The sequence below is a fragment of the Dendrobates tinctorius genome, unplaced genomic scaffold (genome assembly GCF_039654945.1).
Source record: "Dendrobates tinctorius isolate UK_male_01 unplaced genomic scaffold, ASM3965494v1 ptg000140l, whole genome shotgun sequence".
Lineage (NCBI taxonomy): Eukaryota > Metazoa > Chordata > Amphibia > Anura > Dendrobatidae > Dendrobates > Dendrobates tinctorius.
In genome coordinates this window covers 15,316,135-15,342,280 of record NW_027361808.1, presented here as the reverse complement: position 1 = coordinate 15,342,280, position 26,146 = coordinate 15,316,135, and the positions used below count along the sequence as shown (strand labels likewise).

Here is a 26,146-nt window from a genome sequence, read left to right as displayed (position 1 = left end):
CGAAGCAGGTTTCCACGAGGGGTGCTCTGCTAACCCTCAGCATGAAGCTGTTAGGTGGCCCCACTAAACTATCCTGTGTGTGGAAAGCAGGTGTGGAGTGTGGTCAGGAGTTCCCACCTTACCTGGATGGTGGGGCACTACACCTTAGGAGAAGGTGCAGTACCTCTGTGGCGACTGAAGCCTCAGGGGCGCCACATACCCCCCGTTAAACACAGCACATCTGCGGGCTGCAAGACAACAAAAGTACAATACAGGAACACACAAAATTTTTTAAATGCTGTTTAACAATACTTATCTAATCTTCCTAATGTAGGAGGCACATTTCTTATAACGTTACAAACAGGCTAACTTCCTATCTTAGTATCAAAAATTTACTTAAGTGCAATTCTCAGTTCAAAGTGCTATACTCAACACATTTTCTTTATTACATTTTCTATCAATTATTCTCATCTTCTTTTTCTTTCTCTACTGGACGCAAGACACTGACCATCTACGCTTGGCCTGTCACCTGTCACTTTCAATTCTTCAGTCTTTATTCAATTATCACATTCTATCTCAAAAAGTTTCTAATTCTCTGTATAAAACATGCTATAAAAGACATTTACTTTTCAGAAGACACAACATTATCAAATACGTTATCATAAAACATTCAAAATTCTTGCAAAGTGCTGAACACTGCTCCCAGCCGGGATTTCTTGCAGTGTCCCTTGAGGTAAACATCATTCTTCTAAAAGTGTCCATTCAAAAACATCATCTTCGCAAAGAGTCTTTATATGTAAAACCAAGAAACCCAAAGGGGTGCAAACTATTGACAATAAAAGTTTTGGATCACACAGCGTTCATGATCTCCACAGTTCCATTTGTAGAAAAAACACTGCCAATCAAAAGCAGGCAACAAAAGTGCTGCCGGAAAAACATGATAGCAAACCAAGGCACAACTGGTGCAAACAAAACCCTCCTGGGTAACAAGATTTTGTAAATTATTTTAACGGCTACTAGATTCCAAGTAGTCACTAGCAATCCGCAGGTACTCCTCTTCCCACGGTGTCAAGCCAGGGATCTTTGGTTTAGGCTGCCGAACTGGAGATGATGCAATAGCAGCCTGGTTCTTGGAAACAGGTACCTGAGCAGTCTGTGGGGTACCAGTGGATGGAGCATTGACGGGTTTTGATGGCAGGTACCTCTCGATGAACTCTGTAGGGATATGGCGTACATTCAGGGTGTACCATCCCCTGAGTCCCTCATGCCGGGTAAAGGTCACATATTCCCAAGGCTGCAGGTCTCTTTTAGGGTGTCCTTTGGGCAAGTGGGGTTCAATGTCCCTCCGATTAAAGAATTAGTCACTTATCCTCTTGGGGTCTGCAATAAATCCGAACCCCCGTTCTTGATTGACGTTAAGGACCTGCCCCCATCCTACGGCATCCTGGGAACTGTAATGCCCAGCACGGGTCCTCTCTTTTCTCTTCAGATCCGGGCCCAGTACAGCCAATCTCCTCTGCTCCCTCTCCCGGTACTCAGCTGCCAGTTTTTTAATGGTGGCTCGGCGATAGACCTCATTCTGCTCTTCCTCCTCCCAGGACCTGCTTTTGCCTACGGGGGCCTGCGACACCACCATTGGGGGTTCCGGTGTCTCCCCCCGGGGACTGGCTTCCCAGTCCCAGACCAAGTCTAGTACAACCTGGCCGGCCGCTGCAACGGTGGGGCAACCCCGGGTCTTCTCGGGTGAAGGGGCGCCGGACATACCTGAGGTCTCCCGGCGGTGCGGCCTCGGCTCCGTTGCAGATGATGAAGGAGCAGTTGTGGGTTCTGGATCCGCAGGGGCCTCTGTGGGGACCGGCGCAGCCGTGCCCGGTCCAGGCGGGAGCTCTGCTTCCACTCCCGGGTCCTCCGGTAACCTCTCCGGGCCGGTGGTGCTCAACCCCACGGTCAAAGTAGATGTGTAGGTCAGCGTTGCCCGGGGACAGTCCAATGCTGTAGCGGCGGGTACCGATGGAGAGGGTGGTACCGCTGGTGTAGGCCCCGCCGGGGGGGCGTGCTGCCGTTTCAGCCTCTCTAAGGCTTCCTTCGTCAGCTGCAGACTGGCTGTAAATTCAGCGATCTCGGCTTCCAGTTGCTGGTGGTTCATTCCAGAGTTCGGGTTGGAGCCGTCAGCCATGGCGCCAGCGAGATCCGGTTCCCCGCGCTCCGCAGGCCTCCTTCCCTCACTCTCCAAAATGGCGTTCTGGCGTTCTTCTTGCTCCGCCCTTCTGCTCGCCACTGGCTTCCTATGCCCCTCCTTCCGGGGGTGGCATCTTCTTCCCGTGCCTCCATACCAAGCCAGTATACGAACCCCTCGGGGGGTGGGCCATGCATCGGTCACATAGTAATTCAGGCAGGGACGGTCCAATACTCTTCGCCGTCTTTTCTTAGGACCTCCCACCTCTTCACGCCCTTCTTCTCCGCGCCAGCGGCCATTTTTAATGTCCATTTTACAGTCTATTAAATTTGGTCTTCTGCACATTTTCAAAAGTTGTAAATCCAAGGCACACAGAACCCGATGGCATCGGGTCTCGTCATCCTGTTCGTGACTCCAAAATTGGGTCGCCCTCCCAGGGCTGTGGGGTACTCGGTACCGGGCCGGTGTCAGGGGAATGTGTCACAGCAGCAATGACCCGGTCCGTGGCCCTGGGTGCCCAATATCAATGGCGGTGATGTTAATGGTGTTAAAGTTTATATGAATAGTTCGTAACGCCACCCGTGGTGTTTGGCAAGGGAGATGGTAAGCCAACGCTGCATACAGATCCTCTGGGACTGATGGTGTGGTGCAGCAGAGATGGTATAGTTCCCCACAGGTGGAGCTGTAGTCCCAGGGCAGTGTAGGTGCAATGGATGAGGAGAGTCGCAGAATAGTATGGAGGCTGGTACCCAGGTGTAGTGGTGCGGGAATAACTGGAGGACACCAGAGTATGCGGTTCCAAAGCTTTACTCACTGTTTGCAGTTCACACAACTGCCTGCCTCCGTACTGTGTTCTCCAGGCCAGGGCTCCAGCCAACCTCCAGGCAGGATAGGATTCTCTCTTCCACACTCCGCCAACATGTACCTTACTGAACGACTCCTCCAATGCGCCTTTAGGTGCGAAGCACTCCAGTACTTAGTTACCCTGGAATGCCTCTCTCTAGGTGTTCCTAGTATTTACTTGTATGACAGACAGCTGTAGCCTGCTTCGGGGACTCCACTCTGCATCCCGGCTCTCTATTCAGTTGCTGTTGTGTCCCAAGTCTATGATGGGAGCAAGGCGTTAGTGGCTCACTACTCCTCCGGTGTCTGTTGCCGGACATAAAGATCCAATCAACCTTGGGGACCGGGCCCCGGCCTTTGCGCTTTCTGGACTGGAAGGGTACCCTCTCTTTCTTCAACCAGCTTCCCACTGTCCTTCTATTCTCCTTCGTTCCAATCTGTTCTCTCTCTCTCATGGAAGGTTAGGTTATCAATCTTATCAGTCTCTTTCTCTGTCTTTCTCGTGCCAGCAGCCCAGATCACGGGGACCTGCTGCAGCACGTCCTTCAGACACCCATCTTCACTCTTCTCTCTCCTCTCCAACTAACCAACTGACTCTCACTCTTCCCACTCTTTTGTATCATCTCACTCCACCTGCCTCCCTGCACATCTCGTGTTACGAAGCAGGGTTCCACGAGGGGTGCTCTGCTAACCCCCAGCATGAAGCTGTTAGGGTTAGGTGGCCCCACTGAACTATCCTGTGTGTGGAAGCAGGTGTGAAGTGTGGTCAGGAGTTCCCACCTTACCTGGATGGTGGGGCACTACACCTTAGGAGAAGGTGCAGTACCTCTGTGGCGACTGAAGCCTCAGGGGCGCCACACTTATGGCATCCAATTTTTTTCTTGCACCCTTCTGATTTTACAATGAAATCACAGCATGTTGCATTTCTTTTTACAGTGAAAAAAATTTATCATCAAAACTGCCCCATTAACCAACATATTGGATAGCACTTGTCTGATTTATATAGTGGTGTGAGCAAGTCTTAATTAGAGATGAGCGAAGATCGATGGCTCCCTCCTTATTCGACATGCTATAGCGCTTACCGAAGAAGCTGCATCGGGAATCCAGATACCGGGAGCGCTCTTGATAATCATCTGTTCGACACCGCAACTGCATGTGTTGCGGAAGTGTGACATTCAAAACACATGCATGGAGAGCCTGTGTGCTGTGACTGTTACACAGCCGTGACACATGCAGCTGTGGCACCAAAGAGCTGATTATCGGGTGTGCTCCAGGTATCTGGGTTTCCGATGCAGCTTCTTTGGTAAGCGCTATAGCTTGCCGAATAAGGAGGGAGCTGACGATGTTTGCTCATCTTTAGTCTTAATACACTGGCTGCAGAGAAGCACTATCATACATTTGTTACTTCCCTATTCTACCTTAGTACATTAAAATTAGCAATTACGACCCTTCCACTTTACAACACCAGGGAAGTTTTAATTAGTAGGAAAAAAAAGATTATCAGAATTTCTGTTGTCTAAAACTGGGGTGTGTCTTATAGTGAGGTGTGCCCTATATGGTAAAAATACAGTAGGCTTCTCATAAAACATTATGGCTAGTCTTTATTTGTACAACAGTTCTCTCATTCCCTTAAATTATTTGGCTTCCTGCCTTTTAACCTTCCACTGCTCTGGTGTGACTTTCCAAAACACACTGTACTTCAGTGAGTCTCTGACTAGCAATTTTCTTAATTATAAAACATCTTCATATCAATTAATATGCAACAGATAAATATTTTTTTTCCCCCAAATCACATCTTGACACTTATGTATATCATGGTTAATTTTCCACTTCTCAGTCTGATCATCCACCATCAAAAAAACCTTCCATTTGTACTCCTTTTATTTCAAACACACAGCTTTATATTTATATAATTTGTTTAATTCATATGTAGAACTAATTTCTAATAAAAAATTGCTCAAATCCACATTTTTCTTTCAAATCTGTAGTGTATATGTAAAGTATTCCACATCATATTTTGCAAGGTCAATAATTTATTACCTTGATCAAGATCGAAGTATGTGATACTTTCTGGTGCTTCAGTTGTAACAATTAGATCTTGGCCAGAGTAGCTATCTGTTAAAACAGCGAACAATAAATGTTACATCCAATAATGACAGAGAAGAAATATTAGCCTAGAAAAATCTGTGATTTTACAAGCAATGCTTATGGGTAGAAATTCTAATGACAATTTCCAAGTTGCCAATTTACTGAAGAAACACATATAAAATATAAACACAACATAAATTATGAAACAAGTATCATTATAATTAAGTATTGCAAATTATTTTTGGCATAAAACGTTCACAAGTAGCTGTTGATGATGGATTCCTTTTAGCACCTTAAGGACCAAGCCTCATTTTTTAAATCTGATATGTGTCACTGTATGTGGTAATACCTACAGAATGCTTCCACGTATCCCAGGGATTTTGAGAATTTTTTTTGTGACAAGGTGTAATTCAGGTTAGTGGTAAATTTTGAACAATATGACTTGCATTTATTTGTAAAAATATCAAAAATGTTACAATAAATTAAAAAACTTTGCCATTTTCAAAATTGTAAATTTTATTCCCTTACATCAGATGGTTAAACCACATTAACTAGCTAATAAATAACATTTCCCATATGTCTACTTAACAACAGCATCAGTTTTGAAACAATTTTTTTGTAAGGAAATTAGAAGGGTTAAAAGTTTACCAGCATTTTTCCAACAAAATTTACAAAACCTATTTTTTTAGGGACCACATTATATTGGAAGTAACTTTGAGGGGTCTATATGACAGAAAATACTCAAAAGTGACACCATTCTAAAAACTGCACCCCTCTAGATGTTCAAAACCACATTCAATAAGTATAGGAAATAATCAAAATTTTACTTTGTCTCACAAAAATGTTGCTTTAGTCCCAAATTTGTCATTTTCATAAAGGTAACAGGAGAAAATGGACTGGAGAATTAGTTGAGCATTTTCTCCTGAATACACTGATACTCCATATGTGGTAGAAAGCAACTGTTTGGGCGCATGGTAGCGCTCAGAATGGAAGGTGTAATATTTGACTTTTGGAGTGCAAATTGGCTGGAATAGATTGAAGTCAACATGTCATGTTTGCAGAACCCCTAATGTGCCTAAAAAATAGAAACCCCATTTCCCAAGTGACCCCATTTTGGAAACTATACTACACAAGGAATATACAGTTAGGTCCATATATATTTGGACAGAGACACATTTTTCTAATTTCGATTCTAGACATTACCACAATGAATTTTAAACAAAACAATTCAGATACAGTTGAAGTTCAGACTTTCAGCTTTCATTTGAGGGTATCGACATTAAAATTGGATGAAGGGTTTAAGAGTTTCAGCTCCTTAACATGTGCCACCCTGTTTTTAAAGGGACTAAAAGTAATTGGACAATTGACTACAAGGCTCTTTCATGGACAGGTGTGGGCAATCCCTTTGTTATGTCATTCTCAATTAAGCAGATAAAAGGCCTGGAGTTGATTTGAGGTGTGGTGCTTGCATTTGGAAGGTTTTGCTGTGAATGAAACAGTGGTCAAAGGAGCTCTCCATGCAGGTGAAACAAGCCATTCTTAAGCTGCAAAAACAGAAAAAACCCATCTGAGAAATTGCTACAACATTAGGAGTGGCAAAATCTATAGTTTGGTACATCCTGAGAAAGAAAGAAAGCACTGGTGAACTCATCAATGCAAAAAGACCTGGGCGCCCACGGAAGACAACAGTGGTGGATGATCGCAGAATAGTCTCCATGCTGAAGAGAAACCCCTTCACAACAGCCAACCAAGTGAACAACACTCTCCAGGAGGTAGGCATATCAATATCCAAATCTACCATAAAGAGAAGACTGCATGAAAGTAAATACAGAGGGTTCACTGCACGGTGCAAGCCACTCATAAGCATCAAGAATCAAAAGGCTAGACTGGACTTTTCTAAAAAAAAATCTAAAAAAGCCAGCACAATTCTGGAAGAACATTCTTTGGACAGATGAAACCAAGATCAACCTCTACCAGAATGATGGAAAGAGAAAAGTATGGCGAAGGCGTGGTACAGCTCATGATCCAAAGCATACCACATCATCTGTAAAACACGGCGAAGGCAGTGTGATGGCTTGGGCATGCATGGCTGCCAGTGGCACTGGGTCACTAGTGTTTATTGATGATGTGACGCAGGACAGAAGCAGCCGAATGAATTCTGAGGTATTCAGAACCATACATTGTGCTCAGATCCAGCCAAATTCAGCCAAACTGATTGGTCGTCGTTTCATACTACAGATGGACAATGACCCAAATCATAAAGCCAAAGCAACCCAGGAGTTTATTAAAGCAAATAAGTGGAATATTCTTGAATGGCCAAGTCAGTCACCTGATCTCAACCCAATTGAGCATGCATTTCACTTGTTAAAGACTAAACTTCAGACAGAAAGGCCCACAAACAAACAGCATCTGAAAACCACCGCCGTGAAGGCCTGGCAGAGCATCAAAAAGGAGGAAACACAGCGTCTGGTGATGTCCATGAGTTCAAGACTTCAGGCAGTCATTGCCAACAAAGAGTTTTCAACCAAGTACTAGAAATGAACATTTTATTTACAACTAGCTGAAGAGCCCGGCGCTGCCCGGGCATAGTAACTAACTGTGGTTAGTTAAAACAAATTATAATTATCCTCCTTCCCATAGTCCCGCACCCATATACCCATCATACATATCCACGATCCCATAGGCCCGTGCCCATATACCCATCGTACATATCCTACATCCCATAGTCGAGTGCCCATATACCATCACACATCCTCCATCTCATAGTCCCATGCCCATATACCCATCATACATATTCTCCATCCCATAGTCCCATGCCCATATACCCATCATACATATTCGCCATCCCATAGTCGAGTGCCCATTTACCCATCACACATCATTCATCTCATAGTCCCATGCCCATATACCCATCATACATATCCTCCATCTTATAGTCCCGTGCCCATATACCCATCATACATATCCACCATCCCATAGTCCCGTGCCCATATACCCATCATACATATCCTCCATCCCATAGTCCCGTGCCCATATACAAATCCGCCATCCCATAGTCCCGTGCCCATATACCCGTCAAACATATCCTCCTTTCCATAGTCTGGTGCCCATATACCCATCATACATATCCACGATCCCATAGGCCCGTGCCCATATACCCATCATACATATCCTCCATCCCATAGTCGAGTGCCCATATACCCATCACACATCCTCCATCCCATAGTCCCATGCCCATATACCCATCATACATATTCTCCATCCCATAGTCCCATGCCCATATACCCATCATACATATTCTCCTTCCCATAGTCCCATGCCCATATACCCATCATACATATTCGCCATCCCATAGTCGAGTGCCCATATACCCATCACACATCCTTCATCTCATAGTCCCATGCCCATATACCCATCACACTTCCTCCATCCCATAGTCCCGTGCCCATATACATATCCGCCATCCCATAGTCCCATGCCCATAGACCCGTCATACATATCCTCCATCCCATAGTCCAGTGCCCATATACCCATCATACATCCTCCATCCCATAGTCCCGTTCCCATATACCCATCATACATATCCTCCATCCCATAGTCCGGTGCCCATATACTCATCACACATCCTCCATTTCATAGTCAACCATTATGACATCATAATGAGCGGCGGCAGGGCTTGCAACCTTTGATGACATCAGCGTCGCCATGGCAACCATTGTGACATCATAATGAGGGGCGGGGCTTGATACGCACACACTGCTTCCCCAGTATGCAAATAGGGGCATTGTGACATCACAATGAGGGGCGGGGCTTGACGAGCACACACTTTTTCCCCCAGTATGTAGATAGGGGCAAAATTGTTTGGTGATGTTTTTCATGATAACATTTTGGTGCAGATACTACCTTTTGATCGTCCATTATTGCATTTTAATGCAATGTCACAGTGACCAAAAAAACCCCTAATTCTGGCATTTTAACTTTTTTCCCCGCTACACTGTTTAGCCATCAGGTTAATCCTTTTCTTTTTATTGATAGATTGGGCGATTCTGAATGTGGCGATACTAAATATGTGTATGTTTGATTTTTGTATTGTTTTATTTTGAATTGGGAAAAAGGGGGGTGATTTGAACTTTTATATATATTTTTTTTATATATTTTTAAAAACTTTTTTTTAACTTTTGGCATGCTTCAATAGTACTAGAATACTAGAAGCTGCCATAACCCAATCGGCTCTGCTACATACAGGCGATGATCAGCTCGCCTGTATGTAGCTGAATTACTCACTTGCTATGAATGCCAACCACTGGGCGGCGCTCACAGCAAGCCGGCAGTGACAACCATAGAGGTCTCCAGAAGACCTCTGGTTATCATGCCACCCACCACTGACCCGAGATCACTTGACGAGGGTCACCAGTGGACGGATTTCCATCACGATTGCCGGAAGCGCATGTTAAATTCCGCTGTCAGCGTTTGACAACGGCATTTAGCAGGTTATTAGCCGCGGGTGGATCGCGACTCCACCCGCAGTTGTTCTGGGCACATGTCAGCTGTTCAAAACAGCTGACATGTGCCTGGAAAGATGTGAGCTCACTGCCAGAGCCCACATCAAAGGGAGGGTGTCCGACATCGGCGTACTATTAAGCACGATGTTGGAAAAGGGTTAAAACATTGGACCGTGCCGGGTATTAACATGCGAGATTCGGCCGTATTACTCGCATGTGTGATCCCGGCCTAAGGCTAGGTCTCGCGGGCCCCCTTATCTGGCACACTAGGAGGTCGTTGTGTGACCTCCCCGTGCCATGACAACCATATGCTTCTTGTGATTTTGTTGCAAAGGTGCCAATGAGGGGGGGGAGGGATCATTACTAAAAGCTGTCACTTACAGTTCCCACATCACCCCTGGCTGATTAACTGTCCAGGTGCTATGATCAATAGTGATCGCGGGATTTATTAATTTTTTAGCACTATTTGCACTTTCATATAATTTGTTATAGCACTTTACACCAAAGCACCTGCACTTAAAATAAACAAAAATGTTTTTGTTTTTTTCAGCACTGTGTTTTTCATGAATTTTATTAAGTGCTAGTAATAATTTATTTTTGTCAGTACATTTTTATTATGTTATTTCCCATGTATAGATTAAATTATAGCGTGGTAGTGTAAAAATATTTTTGGGTTCTGTACCATTGTGCTCATATTCAGCTGTTTACAACTTTTTATCTATAACTAGATTAAGGCCCGATGCTATCGCATTGGGAGGATAGTGATGTAGCGTTGACCATGTGTTGTGCGGCACTGTGAGTAGCACACCTTGGAAGTGAAGAAGGCGTCCTGGAGTATTTAAGTGTAAATAGATACTAATTGGCCCTGTAATTGCCCAGCAGTAGTTATGAAGTGGTAATTGCAAATTGGCCCTGTAATTGCCCAGCAGTAGTTATGAAGCGGTAACGGCAAATTGGCCCTGTTATTGCCCAGCAGTAGTTATGAAGTGGTAACGGCAAATTGGCCCTGTTATTGCCCAGCAGTAGTTATGAAGTGGTAGCGGCAAATTGGCCCTGTAATTGCCCAGCAGTAGTTATGAAGTTGTAGCGGCAAATTGGCCCTGTAATTGCCCAGCAGTAGTTATGAAGTGGTAGCGGCAAATTGGCCCTGTAAATGCCCAGCAGTAGTTACAGTTGTGGCCAAAAGTATTGACACCCCTGCAATTCTGTCAGATAATACTCAGTTTCTTCCTGAAAATGATTGCAAACACAAATTATTTGGCAAAAAGCAAAACATTGATCATTTCACACAAAACTCCAAAAATGGGCCAGACAAAAGTATTGGCACCCTCAGCCTAATACTTGTTGCACAACCTTTAGCCAAAATAACTGCGACCAACCGCTTCCGGTAACCATCATTGAGTTTCTTACAATGCTCTGCTGGCATTTTAGACCATTCTTCTTTGGCAAACTGCTCCAGGTCCCTGATATTTGAAGGGTGCCTTCTCCAAACTGCCATTTTTAGATCTCTCCACAGGTGTTCTATGGGATTCAGGTTTGGACTCATTGCTCGCCACCTTAGAAGTCTCCAGTGCTTTCTCTCAAACCATTTTCTAGTGCTTTTTGAAGTGTGTTTTGGGTTATTGTCCTGCTGGAAGACCCATGACCTCTGAGGGAGACCCAGCTTTCTCACACTGGGCCCTACATTATGCTGCAAAATTTGTTGGTAGTCTTCAGACTTCATAATGCCATGCACACGGTCAAGCAGTCCAGTGCCAGAGGCAGCAAAGCAACCCCAAAACATCAGGGAACCTCCGCCATGTTTGACTGTAGGGACCGTGTTCTTTTCTTTGAATGCCTCTTGTTTTCTCCTGTAAACTCTATGTTGATGCCTTTGCCCAAAAAGCTCTACTTTTGTCTCATCTGACCAGAGAACATTCTTCCAAAACGTTTTAGGCTTTTTCAGGTAAGTTTTGGCAAACTCCAGCCTGGCTTTTTTATGTCTCGGGGTAAGAAGTGGGGTCTTCCTGGGTCTCCTACCATACAGTCCCTTTTCATTCAGATGCCGATGGATAGTACGGGTTGACACTGTTGTACCCTCGGACTGCAGGGCAGCTTGAACTTGTTTGGATGTTAGTCAAGGTTCTTTATCCAACATCTGCACAATCTTGCGTTGAAATCTCTTGTCAATTTTTCTTTTCTGTCCACATCTAGGGAGGTTAGCCACAGTGCCATGGGATTTAAACTTCTTGATGACACTGCGCACGGTAGACACAGGAACATTCTGGTCTTTGGAGATGGACTTGTAGCCTTGAGATTGCTCATGCTTCCTCACAATTTGGTTTCTCCAGTCCTCAGACAGTTCTTTGGTCTTCTTTCTTTTCTCCATGCTCAATGTGGTGCACACAAGGACACAGGACAGAGGTTGAATCAACTTTAATCCATGTCAACTGGCTGAAAGTGTGATTTAGTTATTGCCAACACCTGTTAGGTGCCACAGGTAGTTAATTACACAAATTAACAAACCTCTACCAGAATGATGGAAAGAGAAAAGTATGGCGAAGGCGTGGTACAGCTCATGATCCAAAGCATACCACATCATCTGTAAAACACGGCGAAGGCAGTGTGATGGCTTGGGCATGCATGGCTGCCAGTGGCACTGGGTCACTAGTGTTTATTGATGATGTGACGCAGGACAGAAGCAGCCGAATGAATTCTGAGGTATTCAGAACCATACATTGTGCTCAGATCCAGCCAAATTCAGCCAAACTGATTGGTCGTCGTTTCATACTACAGATGGACAATGACCCAAATCATAAAGCCAAAGCAACCCAGGAGTTTATTAAAGCAAATAAGTGGAATATTCTTGAATGGCCAAGTCAGTCACCTGATCTCAACCCAATTGAGCATGCATTTCACTTGTTAAAGACTAAACTTCAGACAGAAAGGCCCACAAACAAACAGCATCTGAAAACCACCGCCGTGAAGGCCTGGCAGAGCATCAAAAAGGAGGAAACACAGCGTCTGGTGATGTCCATGAGTTCAAGACTTCAGGCAGTCATTGCCAACAAAGAGTTTTCAACCAAGTACTAGAAATGAACATTTTATTTACAACTAGCTGAAGAGCCCGGCGCTGCCCGGGCATAGTAACTAACTGTGGTTAGTTAAAACAAATTATAATTATCCTCCTTCCCATAGTCCCGCACCCATATACCCATCATACATATCCACGATCCCATAGGCCCGTGCCCATATACCCATCGTACATATCCTACATCCCATAGTCGAGTGCCCATATACCATCACACATCCTCCATCTCATAGTCCCATGCCCATATACCCATCATACATATTCTCCATCCCATAGTCCCATGCCCATATACCCATCATACATATTCGCCATCCCATAGTCGAGTGCCCATTTACCCATCACACATCATTCATCTCATAGTCCCATGCCCATATACCCATCATACATATCCTCCATCTTATAGTCCCGTGCCCATATACCCATCATACATATCCACCATCCCATAGTCCCGTGCCCATATACCCATCATACATATCCTCCATCCCATAGTCCCGTGCCCATATACAAATCCGCCATCCCATAGTCCCGTGCCCATATACCCGTCAAACATATCCTCCTTTCCATAGTCTGGTGCCCATATACCCATCATACATATCCACGATCCCATAGGCCCGTGCCCATATACCCATCATACATATCCTCCATCCCATAGTCGAGTGCCCATATACCCATCACACATCCTCCATCCCATAGTCCCATGCCCATATACCCATCATACATATTCTCCATCCCATAGTCCCATGCCCATATACCCATCATACATATTCTCCTTCCCATAGTCCCATGCCCATATACCCATCATACATATTCGCCATCCCATAGTCGAGTGCCCATATACCCATCACACATCCTTCATCTCATAGTCCCATGCCCATATACCCATCACACATCCTCCATCCCATAGTCCCGTGCCCATATACATATCCGCCATCCCATAGTCCCATGCCCATAGACCCGTCATACATATCCTCCATCCCATAGTCCAGTGCCCATATACCCATCATACATCCTCCATCCCATAGTCCCGTTCCCATATACCCATCATACATATCCTCCATCCCATAGTCCGGTGCCCATATACTCATCACACATCCTCCATTTCATAGTCAACCATTATGACATCATAATGAGCGGCGGCAGGGCTTGCAACCTTTGATGACATCAGCGTCGCCATGGCAACCATTGTGACATCATAATGAGGGGCGGGGCTTGATACGCACACACTGCTTCCCCAGTATGCAAATAGGGGCATTGTGACATCACAATGAGGGGCGGGGCTTGACGAGCACACACTTTTTCCCCCAGTATGTAGATAGGGGCAAAATTGTTTGGTGATGTTTTTCATGATAACATTTTGGTGCAGATACTACCTTTTGATCGTCCATTATTGCATTTTAATGCAATGTCACAGTGACCAAAAAAACCCCTAATTCTGGCATTTTAACTTTTTTCCCCGCTACACTGTTTAGCCATCAGGTTAATCCTTTTCTTTTTATTGATAGATTGGGCGATTCTGAATGTGGCGATACTAAATATGTGTATGTTTGATTTTTGTATTGTTTTATTTTGAATTGGGAAAAAGGGGGGTGATTTGAACTTTTATATATATTTTTTTTATATATTTTTAAAAACTTTTTTTTAACTTTTGGCATGCTTCAATAGTACTAGAATACTAGAAGCTGCCATAACCCAATCGGCTCTGCTACATACAGGCGATGATCAGCTCGCCTGTATGTAGCTGAATTACTCACTTGCTATGAATGCCAACCACTGGGCGGCGCTCACAGCAAGCCGGCAGTGACAACCATAGAGGTCTCCAGAAGACCTCTGGTTATCATGCCACCCACCACTGACCCGAGATCACTTGACGAGGGTCACCAGTGGACGGATTTCCATCACGATTGCCGGAAGCGCATGTTAAATTCCGCTGTCAGCGTTTGACAACGGCATTTAGCAGGTTATTAGCCGCGGGTGGATCGCGACTCCACCCGCAGTTGTTCTGGGCACATGTCAGCTGTTCAAAACAGCTGACATGTGCCTGGAAAGATGTGAGCTCACTGCCAGAGCCCACATCAAAGGGAGGGTGTCCGACATCGGCGTACTATTAAGCACGATGTTGGAAAAGGGTTAAAACATTGGACCGTGCCGGGTATTAACATGCGAGATTCGGCCGTATTACTCGCATGTGTGATCCCGGCCTAAGGCTAGGTCTCGCGGGCCCCCTTATCTGGCACACTAGGAGGTCGTTGTGTGACCTCCCCGTGCCATGACAACCATATGCTTCTTGTGATTTTGTTGCAAAGGTGCCAATGAGGGGGGGGAGGGATCATTACTAAAAGCTGTCACTTACAGTTCCCACATCACCCCTGGCTGATTAACTGTCCAGGTGCTATGATCAATAGTGATCGCGGGATTTATTAATTTTTTAGCACTATTTGCACTTTCATATAATTTGTTATAGCACTTTACACCAAAGCACCTGCACTTAAAATAAACAAAAATGTTTTTGTTTTTTTCAGCACTGTGTTTTTCATGAATTTTATTAAGTGCTAGTAATAATTTATTTTTGTCAGTACATTTTTATTATGTTATTTCCCATGTATAGATTAAATTATAGCGTGGTAGTGTAAAAATATTTTTGGGTTCTGTACCATTGTGCTCATATTCAGCTGTTTACAACTTTTTATCTATAACTAGATTAAGGCCCGATGCTATCGCATTGGGAGGATAGTGATGTAGCGTTGACCATGTGTTGTGCGGCACTGTGAGTAGCACACCTTGGAAGTGAAGAAGGCGTCCTGGAGTATTTAAGTGTAAATAGATACTAATTGGCCCTGTAATTGCCCAGCAGTAGTTATGAAGTGGTAATTGCAAATTGGCCCTGTAATTGCCCAGCAGTAGTTATGAAGCGGTAACGGCAAATTGGCCCTGTTATTGCCCAGCAGTAGTTATGAAGTGGTAACGGCAAATTGGCCCTGTTATTGCCCAGCAGTAGTTATGAAGTGGTAGCGGCAAATTGGCCCTGTAATTGCCCAGCAGTAGTTATGAAGTTGTAGCGGCAAATTGGCCCTGTAATTGCCCAGCAGTAGTTATGAAGTGGTAGCGGCAAATTGGCCCTGTAAATGCCCAGCAGTAGTTACAGTTGTGGCCAAAAGTATTGACACCCCTGCAATTCTGTCAGATAATACTCAGTTTCTTCCTGAAAATGATTGCAAACACAAATTATTTGGCAAAAAGCAAAACATTGATCATTTCACACAAAACTCCAAAAATGGGCCAGACAAAAGTATTGGCACCCTCAGCCTAATACTTGTTGCACAACCTTTAGCCAAAATAACTGCGACCAACCGCTTCCGGTAACCATCATTGAGTTTCTTACAATGCTCTGCTGGCATTTTAGACCATTCTTCTTTGGCAAACTGCTCCAGGTCCCTGATATTTGAAGGGTGCCTTCTCCAAACTGCCATTTTTAGATCTCTCCACAGGTGTTCTATGGGATTCAGGTTTGGACTCATTGCTCGCCACCTTAGAAGTCTCCAGTGCTTTCTCTCAAACCATTTTCTAGTGCTTTTTGAAGTGTGTTTTGGGTTATTGTCCTGCTGGAAGACCCATGACCTCTGAGGGAGACCCAGCTTTCTCACACTGGGCCCTACATTATGCTGCAAAATTTGTTGGTAGTCTTCAGACTTCATAATGCCATGCACACGGTCAAGCAGTCCAGTGCCAGAGGCAGCAAAGCAACCCCAAAACATCAGGGAACCTCCGCCATGTTTGACTGTAGGGACCGTGTTCTTTTCTTTGAATGCCTCTTGTTTTCTCCTGTAAACTCTATGTTGATGCCTTTGCCCAAAAAGCTCTACTTTTGTCTCATCTGACCAGAGAACATTCTTCCAAAACGTTTTAGGCTTTTTCAGGTAAGTTTTGGCAAACTCCAGCCTGGCTTTTTTATGTCTCGGGGTAAGAAGTGGGGTCTTCCTGGGTCTCCTACCATACAGTCCCTTTTCATTCAGATGCCGATGGATAGTACGGGTTGACACTGTTGTACCCTCGGACTGCAGGGCAGCTTGAACTTGTTTGGATGTTAGTCAAGGTTCTTTATCCAACATCTGCACAATCTTGCGTTGAAATCTCTTGTCAATTTTTCTTTTCTGTCCACATCTAGGGAGGTTAGCCACAGTGCCATGGGATTTAAACTTCTTGATGACACTGCGCACGGTAGACACAGGAACATTCTGGTCTTTGGAGATGGACTTGTAGCCTTGAGATTGCTCATGCTTCCTCACAATTTGGTTTCTCCAGTCCTCAGACAGTTCTTTGGTCTTCTTTCTTTTCTCCATGCTCAATGTGGTGCACACAAGGACACAGGACAGAGGTTGAATCAACTTTAATCCATGTCAACTGGCTGAAAGTGTGATTTAGTTATTGCCAACACCTGTTAGGTGCCACAGGTAGTTAATTACACAAATTAGAGAAGCATCACATGATTTTTCGAACAGTGCCAATACTTTTGTCCACCCTCTTTTTTATGTTTGGTGTGGAATTATATCCAATTTGGCTTTAGGACAATTCTTTTTGTGTTTTTTTCATTTAAGACAAATTAAATGAAGATAATAATACCAAAGAATTTGTGTTTCCAATCATTTTCAGGAAGAAACTGAGTATTATCTGACAGAATTGCAGGGGTGTCAATACTTTTGGCCACAACTGTACATACCGGCGGCGGCTTCTTTTATTGAGATGGACACCCTCCGGACACAGCTCCCTGCTGCACACGCCACCGCCGTGCCACCCATCCTGGGCCACCGTGGCATCCTCCAGGAGCTCCGCACTAGGTCGAGGTAGGAGACCCCCTCGCTACCTGCACCGGCCGGCCGGCCTGGGATCTGTCTGTAGGATCCCGTCCCCTCAGGAACAGGAAACCAACTGATGCGTGGGAGAGGTGCCGCCCTTTTGTATCTGTAGGTTTCCTGTTCCTGAAGGGCGGATCCCCTCACTCGTGGTGCTGTCATGGGAGTCCGAATAAAAATTAAATAAAATTTAACAGAAGAATAACAAAAGTTTATACACTATAAAGTACATGGTCATATATACAAGAGTTTTTACTTAGCGCAGACTTTAACAGCCAGGTATCACGCACAACCCATCCTATAGAAAATGTAGGTGAAAGGAGAGACCAAAAAACATCCAAAGAGGATGTGTGACTTACCATGCTGTACTAGATGTGCAGCAATAGGTTATGTGTAGTACTTGCAGGTATGCGGGATGCAGTGACTAGGCGCGAGACGGTTTGAACTTCAAAGTGTAACTTTTATATATATAGATGCCTATAGGGGCTATCTTGAGCAACCAAACAAGCTAACAATAATTGTCCTCGCAGGGATCTACACAAAAATACACTGGTAATGCAAACACGACTAACCCGGCAAAGAGCGGTCACTATAGGGCCGCGTTATGGCCGACTACGGGTCCTTAATTACAACGTGTCACTTATCCTCTCTGACGTCTGGCAGAGTACTGATTGGTGATTCTTTGGCGTTTCAGCCACTGGGCCCAGCCGATGAGGATTTGGCGAAGACTTCGAGCACTCCTAGGCCCAGGCGAGATGGGGGCACAGCAGGCCCCTGGAGAGTTCCTCGGCGTAGCGACCCCTGGCGGAGGCAGTGTGGTTTAACCTGGGGACTGGAGAATGGAGGCCGTAGCCCCAAGATGGGAATGGGCAGCGGTGGCCACGAGTGGCTGCAGGCAAGCCGCAGTCGCAGCCCAGAGCTGCGCTATGGGGACCGCGGGTGGCAACAGACAGGCCACAGTCGCGGGCTGGAGTGCGGTGGCAGCGAACGCAGACAGCGGCGGGCAGGCCGCAGCTGCGGACTGAGGCAAGGCAGCGGCGGCTGCGGGCGGCAATGGGCAGGCCGCAGCCACGGGCTGGAGTGAGGTAGAGATGGCCGCGGGCAGCAGCGGGCAGGCCGCAACCGCGGGCTGAAGTAGAGTGGCGGCGGCTGCAGGCGGCAGCGGACAGGCCGCGACTGTGGGCTGAAGTCGGGTGGTGGCGGCCGCTGGGAGTGCGGTCGGACGGTCGTGTTCCTCTGCTGGACGGCTTGGTGCCGTCCCCCTTCTGCCCACGGTGAGTCTCTCTTCCGTCTCTCCTGTCGCTGCTCTCCTCTCTGGTCTCTGGTGAAGGCTCTTGCTCTGGCTCCCTGGCACCCTCTAGCTCCCTTGCCTCTTCCCTCCTGCTCCGTCGACTGCCTTCCGCTGGGGTCCTCAGCCCCTTTTATATTAGTTCCTCCCCCAACCTTTCTAGAAGTCTCTGCGGTCTGTCCCCTAATTATGTCCCCAGGAAACAGTCCCCCTAGGAACCTTGGTGATGGCCCCCTTGGTTCTGGTCCGGACACACAGCGGGGACTCCTCCTCCTACATATGCACCTATTGGATACCTCAATGTGCTCAGAATCTATAGAAAGAAGTTCATAGGAATGAGCTAAGCATATAGTGGGCAGGGAATATACATGGTAGATAGGATTGCTACTTACTGGGACAATCCGTCCTTCAGCATGAGTAATTAGCTATAATAAATGCAGACATAGTGGCCGTCAGAATAGTTAGGGATAGGTTAGATATCGCCAAGGAGCACTATAGTAAAGGAACACTATATTACCTTAACCAAGTAGTCAGGTGGGGCATACATGCCTCCAGACCCGGTGTCCGCAGCTATATAAGGAGAGGGAGAGGATGGTACTAATGTAATGGCGGCCAATAGGATGCTGAGGTGAGATAGACCGGAAGTCCCAAATCGGAACAACATGGCCATGCGTTCAACGCCATGTTAATATGCGTTCCAGCAATTTAAAAGGTGGATTATTGTAAAATTAAGAGGCATACAAATTTAGCAATTAAACACTCATAGACAGGAATAGAATTGTTGCACCAAACATATTCCAACAGTAGCCCATCAAAAGGATGTGGGACATACCAGGAAGTATAAAACATAAGGTCTGATTGGTGGCGAGCAGGTGTTTTGCGTGATAAGCCATTTTTGTGTAGCATCTGCTATCTGTCTCTGTATACGCAAATGTTTTAAACCATCGCCGGACTTTAGTTGGACCTAGAGGAATGTTTTATGTGAGTCAGTCCATATAACCTGCAATGCTGTGATCCTGTAGGATTGCGTAACACACAACCGGGTTAAATATCTGTGCTTGTTTCTTAAACCAAAACTAGTGTACATTTGATGTTGGGTACTGCTACCTAAGGATAACAACAACTGCTTTATTTACCACATAGGGAACGGACTGTGAGTCCATAAGAGTCTTCTACAGGCTACAGACTTTTCTTGTTTTATTTGTGTGTTTGTCCTAGCACCTTCCACTTTAAAAATTTGGTCTATTTATATTTTACTTACGTACTTATTAAAACTTATATTTTATCCAATAAGCTATCTACAGGCTTTAAAAAAAACAAGAATTTACAAAACTAAAACAAGCAATCATTTACAAGGAGGCATAGGTTCAAGTGGAGGAAAAGATGGTTTGACTGACTTAAAAGAACCTACAATTTACAAAACTAAACTAGCTTTCTAGAACCACAAGGTGTAGGTCCAAGTGGAGTAAGAGGTGGTGTCTATATGGGAGGAAGAGGCAAGCGAGTAGTAATCCAATATTTTTTTCATTTATTTATTTTTTTTGTTTTTTTGTACTTTTTATTATGTTTTTTTATTTTCTCTTTTTTCTTTTTTATGTAACTCATTTAAAACAACCTAGAATTTACAAAACTAAAGCAAGCTACCTAGAACCACGAGGCATTGGACCAAGTGGAGGAAGATGTGGATATGACGGTATGGGTGAAAGAGATAAGGTGTGGTGTATTAACCACTGGGTCCGCTAGGGGGCGCTGTGTGGAGGTTCCAGGAGAAAGGATGAATGGCAGAATATTGAATAGCCGTTTGGTATCTCAAATTGGGTGGCTTTGAAATGGAGACTTATAGGTGTGTGATCAGCAAGGTCTTTGCTGAGGTGCTGATTTAATATGAGAGGGAGAAGTCTCCAGGTAACTAGAGAGATGGGCGGGTCTGGTTACCTATAAACCAACCCAGAGGTGGGTCTGAAAACGCCTGTAGGAAAAGGCTGTGTGAGTGTGTGAAGGACCTGTGATGAGGTCATAGTCACGTGACCCGGTGGGCGTGGCTATGGACCATATAATGTGGCCAGGGTAGGTCACTTGTGGTGAATGCCGGGACCTGGTTGGTCCAGAGCAGAAGGTCCCGTGAGGAGAGTTGTATCCTGGCTAACAGCCTGGGTGTGGCTGTATGGAATGGCTGCCAGAGCTTGAGAGTTCCCAGGAGGGATATGGACGTCTGCAGCCTGAATGAAAGAACCATGTGGACACCCTGACGTGGGTGAGATAAATGAGGCTAGAAAGCCTCCTAAGCATAACCTGTATGATCACAGGCTTAACAGAGGGAAGCTCTGTAATGGATGCTATGCTGTGATGAACTTTATGTTGATTGCTTTGGATTATGCTAGGGATATGAACTGTATAGTGCTGCTGTGGCTCTATGATGGTGAAGAAACCGCAAGGACTATGTTTTGAGTTTATGGAAAACCTGTGCCGGATCTGGTTTTGTTTGCTGCCTAGCGAGGATCCCCTGAGTAAATGACAGCGCTACCTCACAAAGGGTAGAGAAATAGAATTTTTTTTTCTTTTTTCATGTTTTTTTTTCTTTGTTTTGTAATTCACTAAACACAACCTAGAATTTACAAAACTAAAACTAGCAATCTATAACAAGGAGATGTAGGTTCAAGTGGAGGAAAAGGTAGTTTGGCGGTTTATTTTTTTAGTTTATTATTTTTGTTATGGAACTGACTTAAAAGAACCTACAATTTACAAAACTAAACTAGCTATCTAAAACCACAAGGTGTAGGTCCAAATGGAGTAAGAGGTGGATGTGTCCATATGGGAGGAAGAGGCAAGAGAGGTGTAATCCAACATTATTTTCATTTTTTATCTTTTTGTTGTGTTTTTATGTACTTTTTATTATGTTTTTTATTTTCTCTTTTTCTTTTTTATGTAACTCATTTAAAACAACCTAGGATTTACAAAACTAAAGCAAGCTATCTAGAACCATGAGCCATTGGACCAAGTGGAGGAAGATGTGGATATGACGGTATGGGTGAAAGAGACAAGGGCGGAGTAATCCAACTTTTTTTTTTTTTGGAATTCACTACAAACAACCTAGAATTTACCAAACTAAAAGTAGCTATCTATAACCGTGAGGCTTATTTATGTGGGTTGAAGCAACAGTAGTCCTATATTTAACAGTTTTTACACAGCGCTAGCATCTAAGAGGGGCTAAATCACATAATTTTCATCTTAAATACATTGTACCAGAATAAAAGTTCATATATATATATATATATATATATATATATATGTGCTGAATTACATTTTCAAGTACCTTCCGTGTAGCAATCTGGCTTGTCATCAGCTCCCATAATCATATTTCCTTCTTCATCATATTGTGCAAAAGAACCTGGTGCACAGGTAGGAATAAATGATTCTTCAGTAGTTGGTTCAATAGTAGTTGGCTCAGGTGTAGTAATAGTCGTAGTTGTTGGAGGAAACGTTGTTGGTGTTGTTGTGGTAGTTGGAATGGTTGTCATCCTTGTGGTGATAGGTCTGGTAATTCTTGCCACTTCAAGACCCCTAAGAGGTCTTCCTCCAAGGCTCAGAACAGGTTTATCTTGTGGACTTGCCACAGGCTTGCTAAACCTTCCATGACCAAAGAGTGGTAATCCATCGGGACTCACAACTGGGGTGCCATTTAAATCTGTCAAGAATAAGTGATACATCCATTGTTTACCATGGAATACATTACCATAAAAACTTGATTTTATAACACTTTATGTCTAGGAATTACCAATAATGGTTCGTCCATCTCCTCCTAACTTTATGCGAAGAGGTTTCCCTTGGGAGTCCTGAAGATATCGTCCTTCAGTATTAAGAATCACTCCTCGACTTAAATCTACAACCTAGAACGTAAATAGATGAACAAAACATATAAATGAAATCAATGACTTTAAATGACGCATCTTTTAATAGGTGTTTAAAAAGTCTTCAAAATAAGTTTGTCTTTGGGCATGTTCTTGGAACCCCTGACAAACAACTGATTTTGCAGACAAAGTCATTGCCAGCCAGGCATTACACTTAAAGCAGCTAATGCACAGGGAATGTACTTCATGATGACTATACTAGAGACTGGCCTTCCATGTAAAAAAAAAAAGGCTACCTCAAGTTCACTGTAATAGAAACTGTGTCTAGGATTTCCACATGCTCTAATAAAAAATGTAGACTGGGGTTGTCTACATGAGACAATCTTCATAAATATAATCTGTATTTTGACTAATATTAATAGCCTTCCACTAGTCTTCTTCCTATGAGTTACATTGTCAGCAAGCTATATACAGTAAATATACTGTACAGTCGCATGTAAAAGTTTGGGCACCCCTGATCAAAATTACTGTTGTAATTGTAAACTGTTAAGCAAGATTAAATGATCTCTAAAAGGCCTGAAGGTTAAGATGACAAATATTGTCATGGTCACTGTGTGTCTGGGCGCAGGTGTTACCGCAAGGCGAACCCATAACACACGTGACCCTGGATACAGCGCCTCCAGTGGGGCGAATTTAAATAATAATATGTGCAGATGGATACACCGCCTCCACCAGGCGAATTTAGGTATTACACGTTAATAAACATTCTGGAAACCCCGCCTCCAGTACGGCGAATTTAAATAATAAGGGGGACCTGGGAAACATTAACAGTGGTGGGCCCTGCGATAGGGAAAAGGGAATTGGAGACCTCCTGAGCTCCCCTGAGTCAGTGTCCCTGCACTCCTAACATTCCCTATGCCGGTTTCGCACCGGGCGCCGCACGCGTACCTCAACGCCCTAGCTCGCCCTGACCCTAAACCCTCACTAGGGAATAGGTCGGTGCGGAAACTAATCCCACCACTGCACTAATAACACACATGAGGGAAAGAGACAATACAGGGGGAACACCACTTAGCTTTGCTCTGTTGCGTACGCTCCTAGCAACAGAGCCCACCACCTGCGTGCATCTTCTCCTCCACCTGGATCCATCACCATAACAGGATCCTTCACCTTAGTGCAGCCTTGGAGCAGAGTCCACCACTAGTTGCAGCTGCTTAGTAACAGAGTCCCAAGGATGAGTTCAGCTTCTGACACAAAGTCGAGCATGCTTGAGTCCAGCTCAGCAGCCAAGTCCCACATGGTGAGTGCCACTCTCCATAGTCGCCACTCCACCAGCCCATGCAGACACTTCCCGCTGACACCATCACTGCGACTCCACCACGCCATGCCAGCCCTTCGTCCAGACACCATAGCTGAAACACGTCCCCCCTGGCTAAGCTGCGCAGGACTCCTCACCAGCTCCATCCTTCCACCAGGCTCTCCAAACTCAGAGTGGACACAAACTCACAATATCACAGGCCGTGATTGCACACCCCTAGCACACCTTTATAGGGTGTCACACCTGATCCATAATTAAGTGCACAAAAACCTAAAGTGCAATACCACTAACCACCACCGGGGACAGTCAAGACACCTTGGAACTTTCCAAAGTAAAAAAAGTTCACCCAGTGCAATTTAAAACTGTCAGATCACTTCAGATCATGACAAATATTCTTTGTATTGTGGTGTAGTGACTAGGGGGCGCTGTATAGGTGTCCCAGGACAGGCGTATAAGCATTTCCAGTGTCCTGATAGGAGTAGGATGCTGAATGATCGTAATGTATCTCAAGGTGGGTGGCCTTGAGATGAAGGCTTGCTTATGTGCTGATCAGCAGAGCTAATCTTTCGTTCCAATGTATCAGGGAGAAGTCTTTAGGTAGCTGGAGAGATGGGCGGAACCAGCTACCTACAAATCCACCCAGGGGTAGGTCTAGAACGCCATAGTAAAGAATGTATGAATGCTTGTAGGACCTGTGATGAGGTCATAACCATGTGACCCGGTGGACGTGGCTACGGACTATATAAGGTGGCCAGGGTAGGTCACATGATTGTTTGCTTGGACCCGGTTGGTCCATTGTGGAAGGTCCCGCTAGGAGATGGGGCTTCCTTTCCTGACAGCATGTGAATGCTGTGTGTGATGGCTGGAAGTGCCTGATAGTTCCCTGGAGGGAATGAACGTCTGCAGTGAGCAGAAGCAGCCAGGAGGTAAACCCGGACAGGGGTGAGAACTGAGGCTAGAAAGCTTGCACAAAGGACATTGCACAACCTGTGTGAGTACAGGCTTAGCAGAGTGAAGCTCTGTCATGGACGCTATGCTGTTTACATGAACTTTATGTTGCTGCTGTGGGTTTATGATGCCTGAATAAACCGCATGGATTGTTATTGTTTTATGGAAAACCCATGCCGGACGTGATTATTTGGCTGCCAAGCAAGTGTTCCCAACCTTGAATGACAGCACTACCTTACAGTATGTTATGCATGGTTAGTACCTAGTGGCACCCCCTTTTTGGAAGAGTCACAGCTTGAAAACATTTTTTGGGAGCCAGTCAACAGTCTTTCAATTATTTTTTCAGAGATTTTCATCCATTCTTCTTTCGAAAATTCTTCCAGTTCTGTGAGATTCCTGGGTCATCTTGCATGCACTGCTATTTTGAGGTCTAGCCACAGATTTTCAATGATGTTCAGATCAGGGGACTGTGAGGGCCATTGTAAATCCTTCAGTTTGAGTCTCTTGAGGTAGTCTATTGTGGATTTTGACTTGTTTTTAAGATCATTATCCATTTGTAGAAGCCATCCTCTTCAACTTCAGGTTTTTACAGATGATGTTATGTTTGCATCGAGTTTGTTGAAATTTCATTGAATTCATTCTTCCTTCTACCCATGAAATGTTCCATGTGCCATTGTCTGCAACACAACCACAAGGCATGATTAATCCACCCCCCAGGCTTAATGGTTGGTGAGATGATATTTTCCTGAAATTCTGTGCTCCAGCATTTTCATCTTCAGGGTGATAGGTGGCTGCTTAGAAGATCCCATGGCTGCTGTTTTTGGCATAAGATTAGAAAAGGCTGGCTCTTTATAAAGCTGGGAAATTTACATCACCTGACCTTTCCTAAAGATAACAGTGAATATGCCATAACACTAACAGGCTAATTAAGGTGTAAAACCTTGGCCAAAGTTATTTGAGCACACAAATCTCTAAAGGTGCCTAAACTTTTGTATGGGCCCATTTTCCATTTTGTAATTTTTAAAATGTAAAAAATGACAATATATTTTTCTTGCTTAAAATACAAAGGAATTGTGTCATTTTTAATTTAGGGTTTTTAGAGATCATATTGTGGCACCCCAGGAGTTCGGTTGCCACAATGGCCTTGCCTCCCTCCAGGGGGGAGTGATGCCATGCCTGGAAGCAAAGAAGGAATCCCCTTACCAGGTAGTTCCAGCATACAACACAGTTCCTGCTCCA

The 26,146-nt window shown here is 44.7% G+C and overlaps 1 protein-coding gene across 1 annotated transcript in view; it reads right to left on the bottom strand.

The window, feature by feature from the left end:
- Window positions 1-26,146, bottom strand: part of FNDC1 (fibronectin type III domain containing 1) — a 383,993-nt gene that overhangs the window by 79,790 nt on the left and 278,057 nt on the right. The window contains exons 10-12 of the mRNA XM_073545156.1: window positions 22,569-22,680; window positions 22,107-22,478; window positions 5,039-5,113 (exon numbers count right to left, since the gene is read on the bottom strand). Coding sequence (XP_073401257.1) covers window positions 5,039-5,113; window positions 22,107-22,478; window positions 22,569-22,680 — 559 coding nt within the window. The remainder of the gene's footprint in view (window positions 1-5,038; window positions 5,114-22,106; window positions 22,479-22,568; window positions 22,681-26,146) is intronic.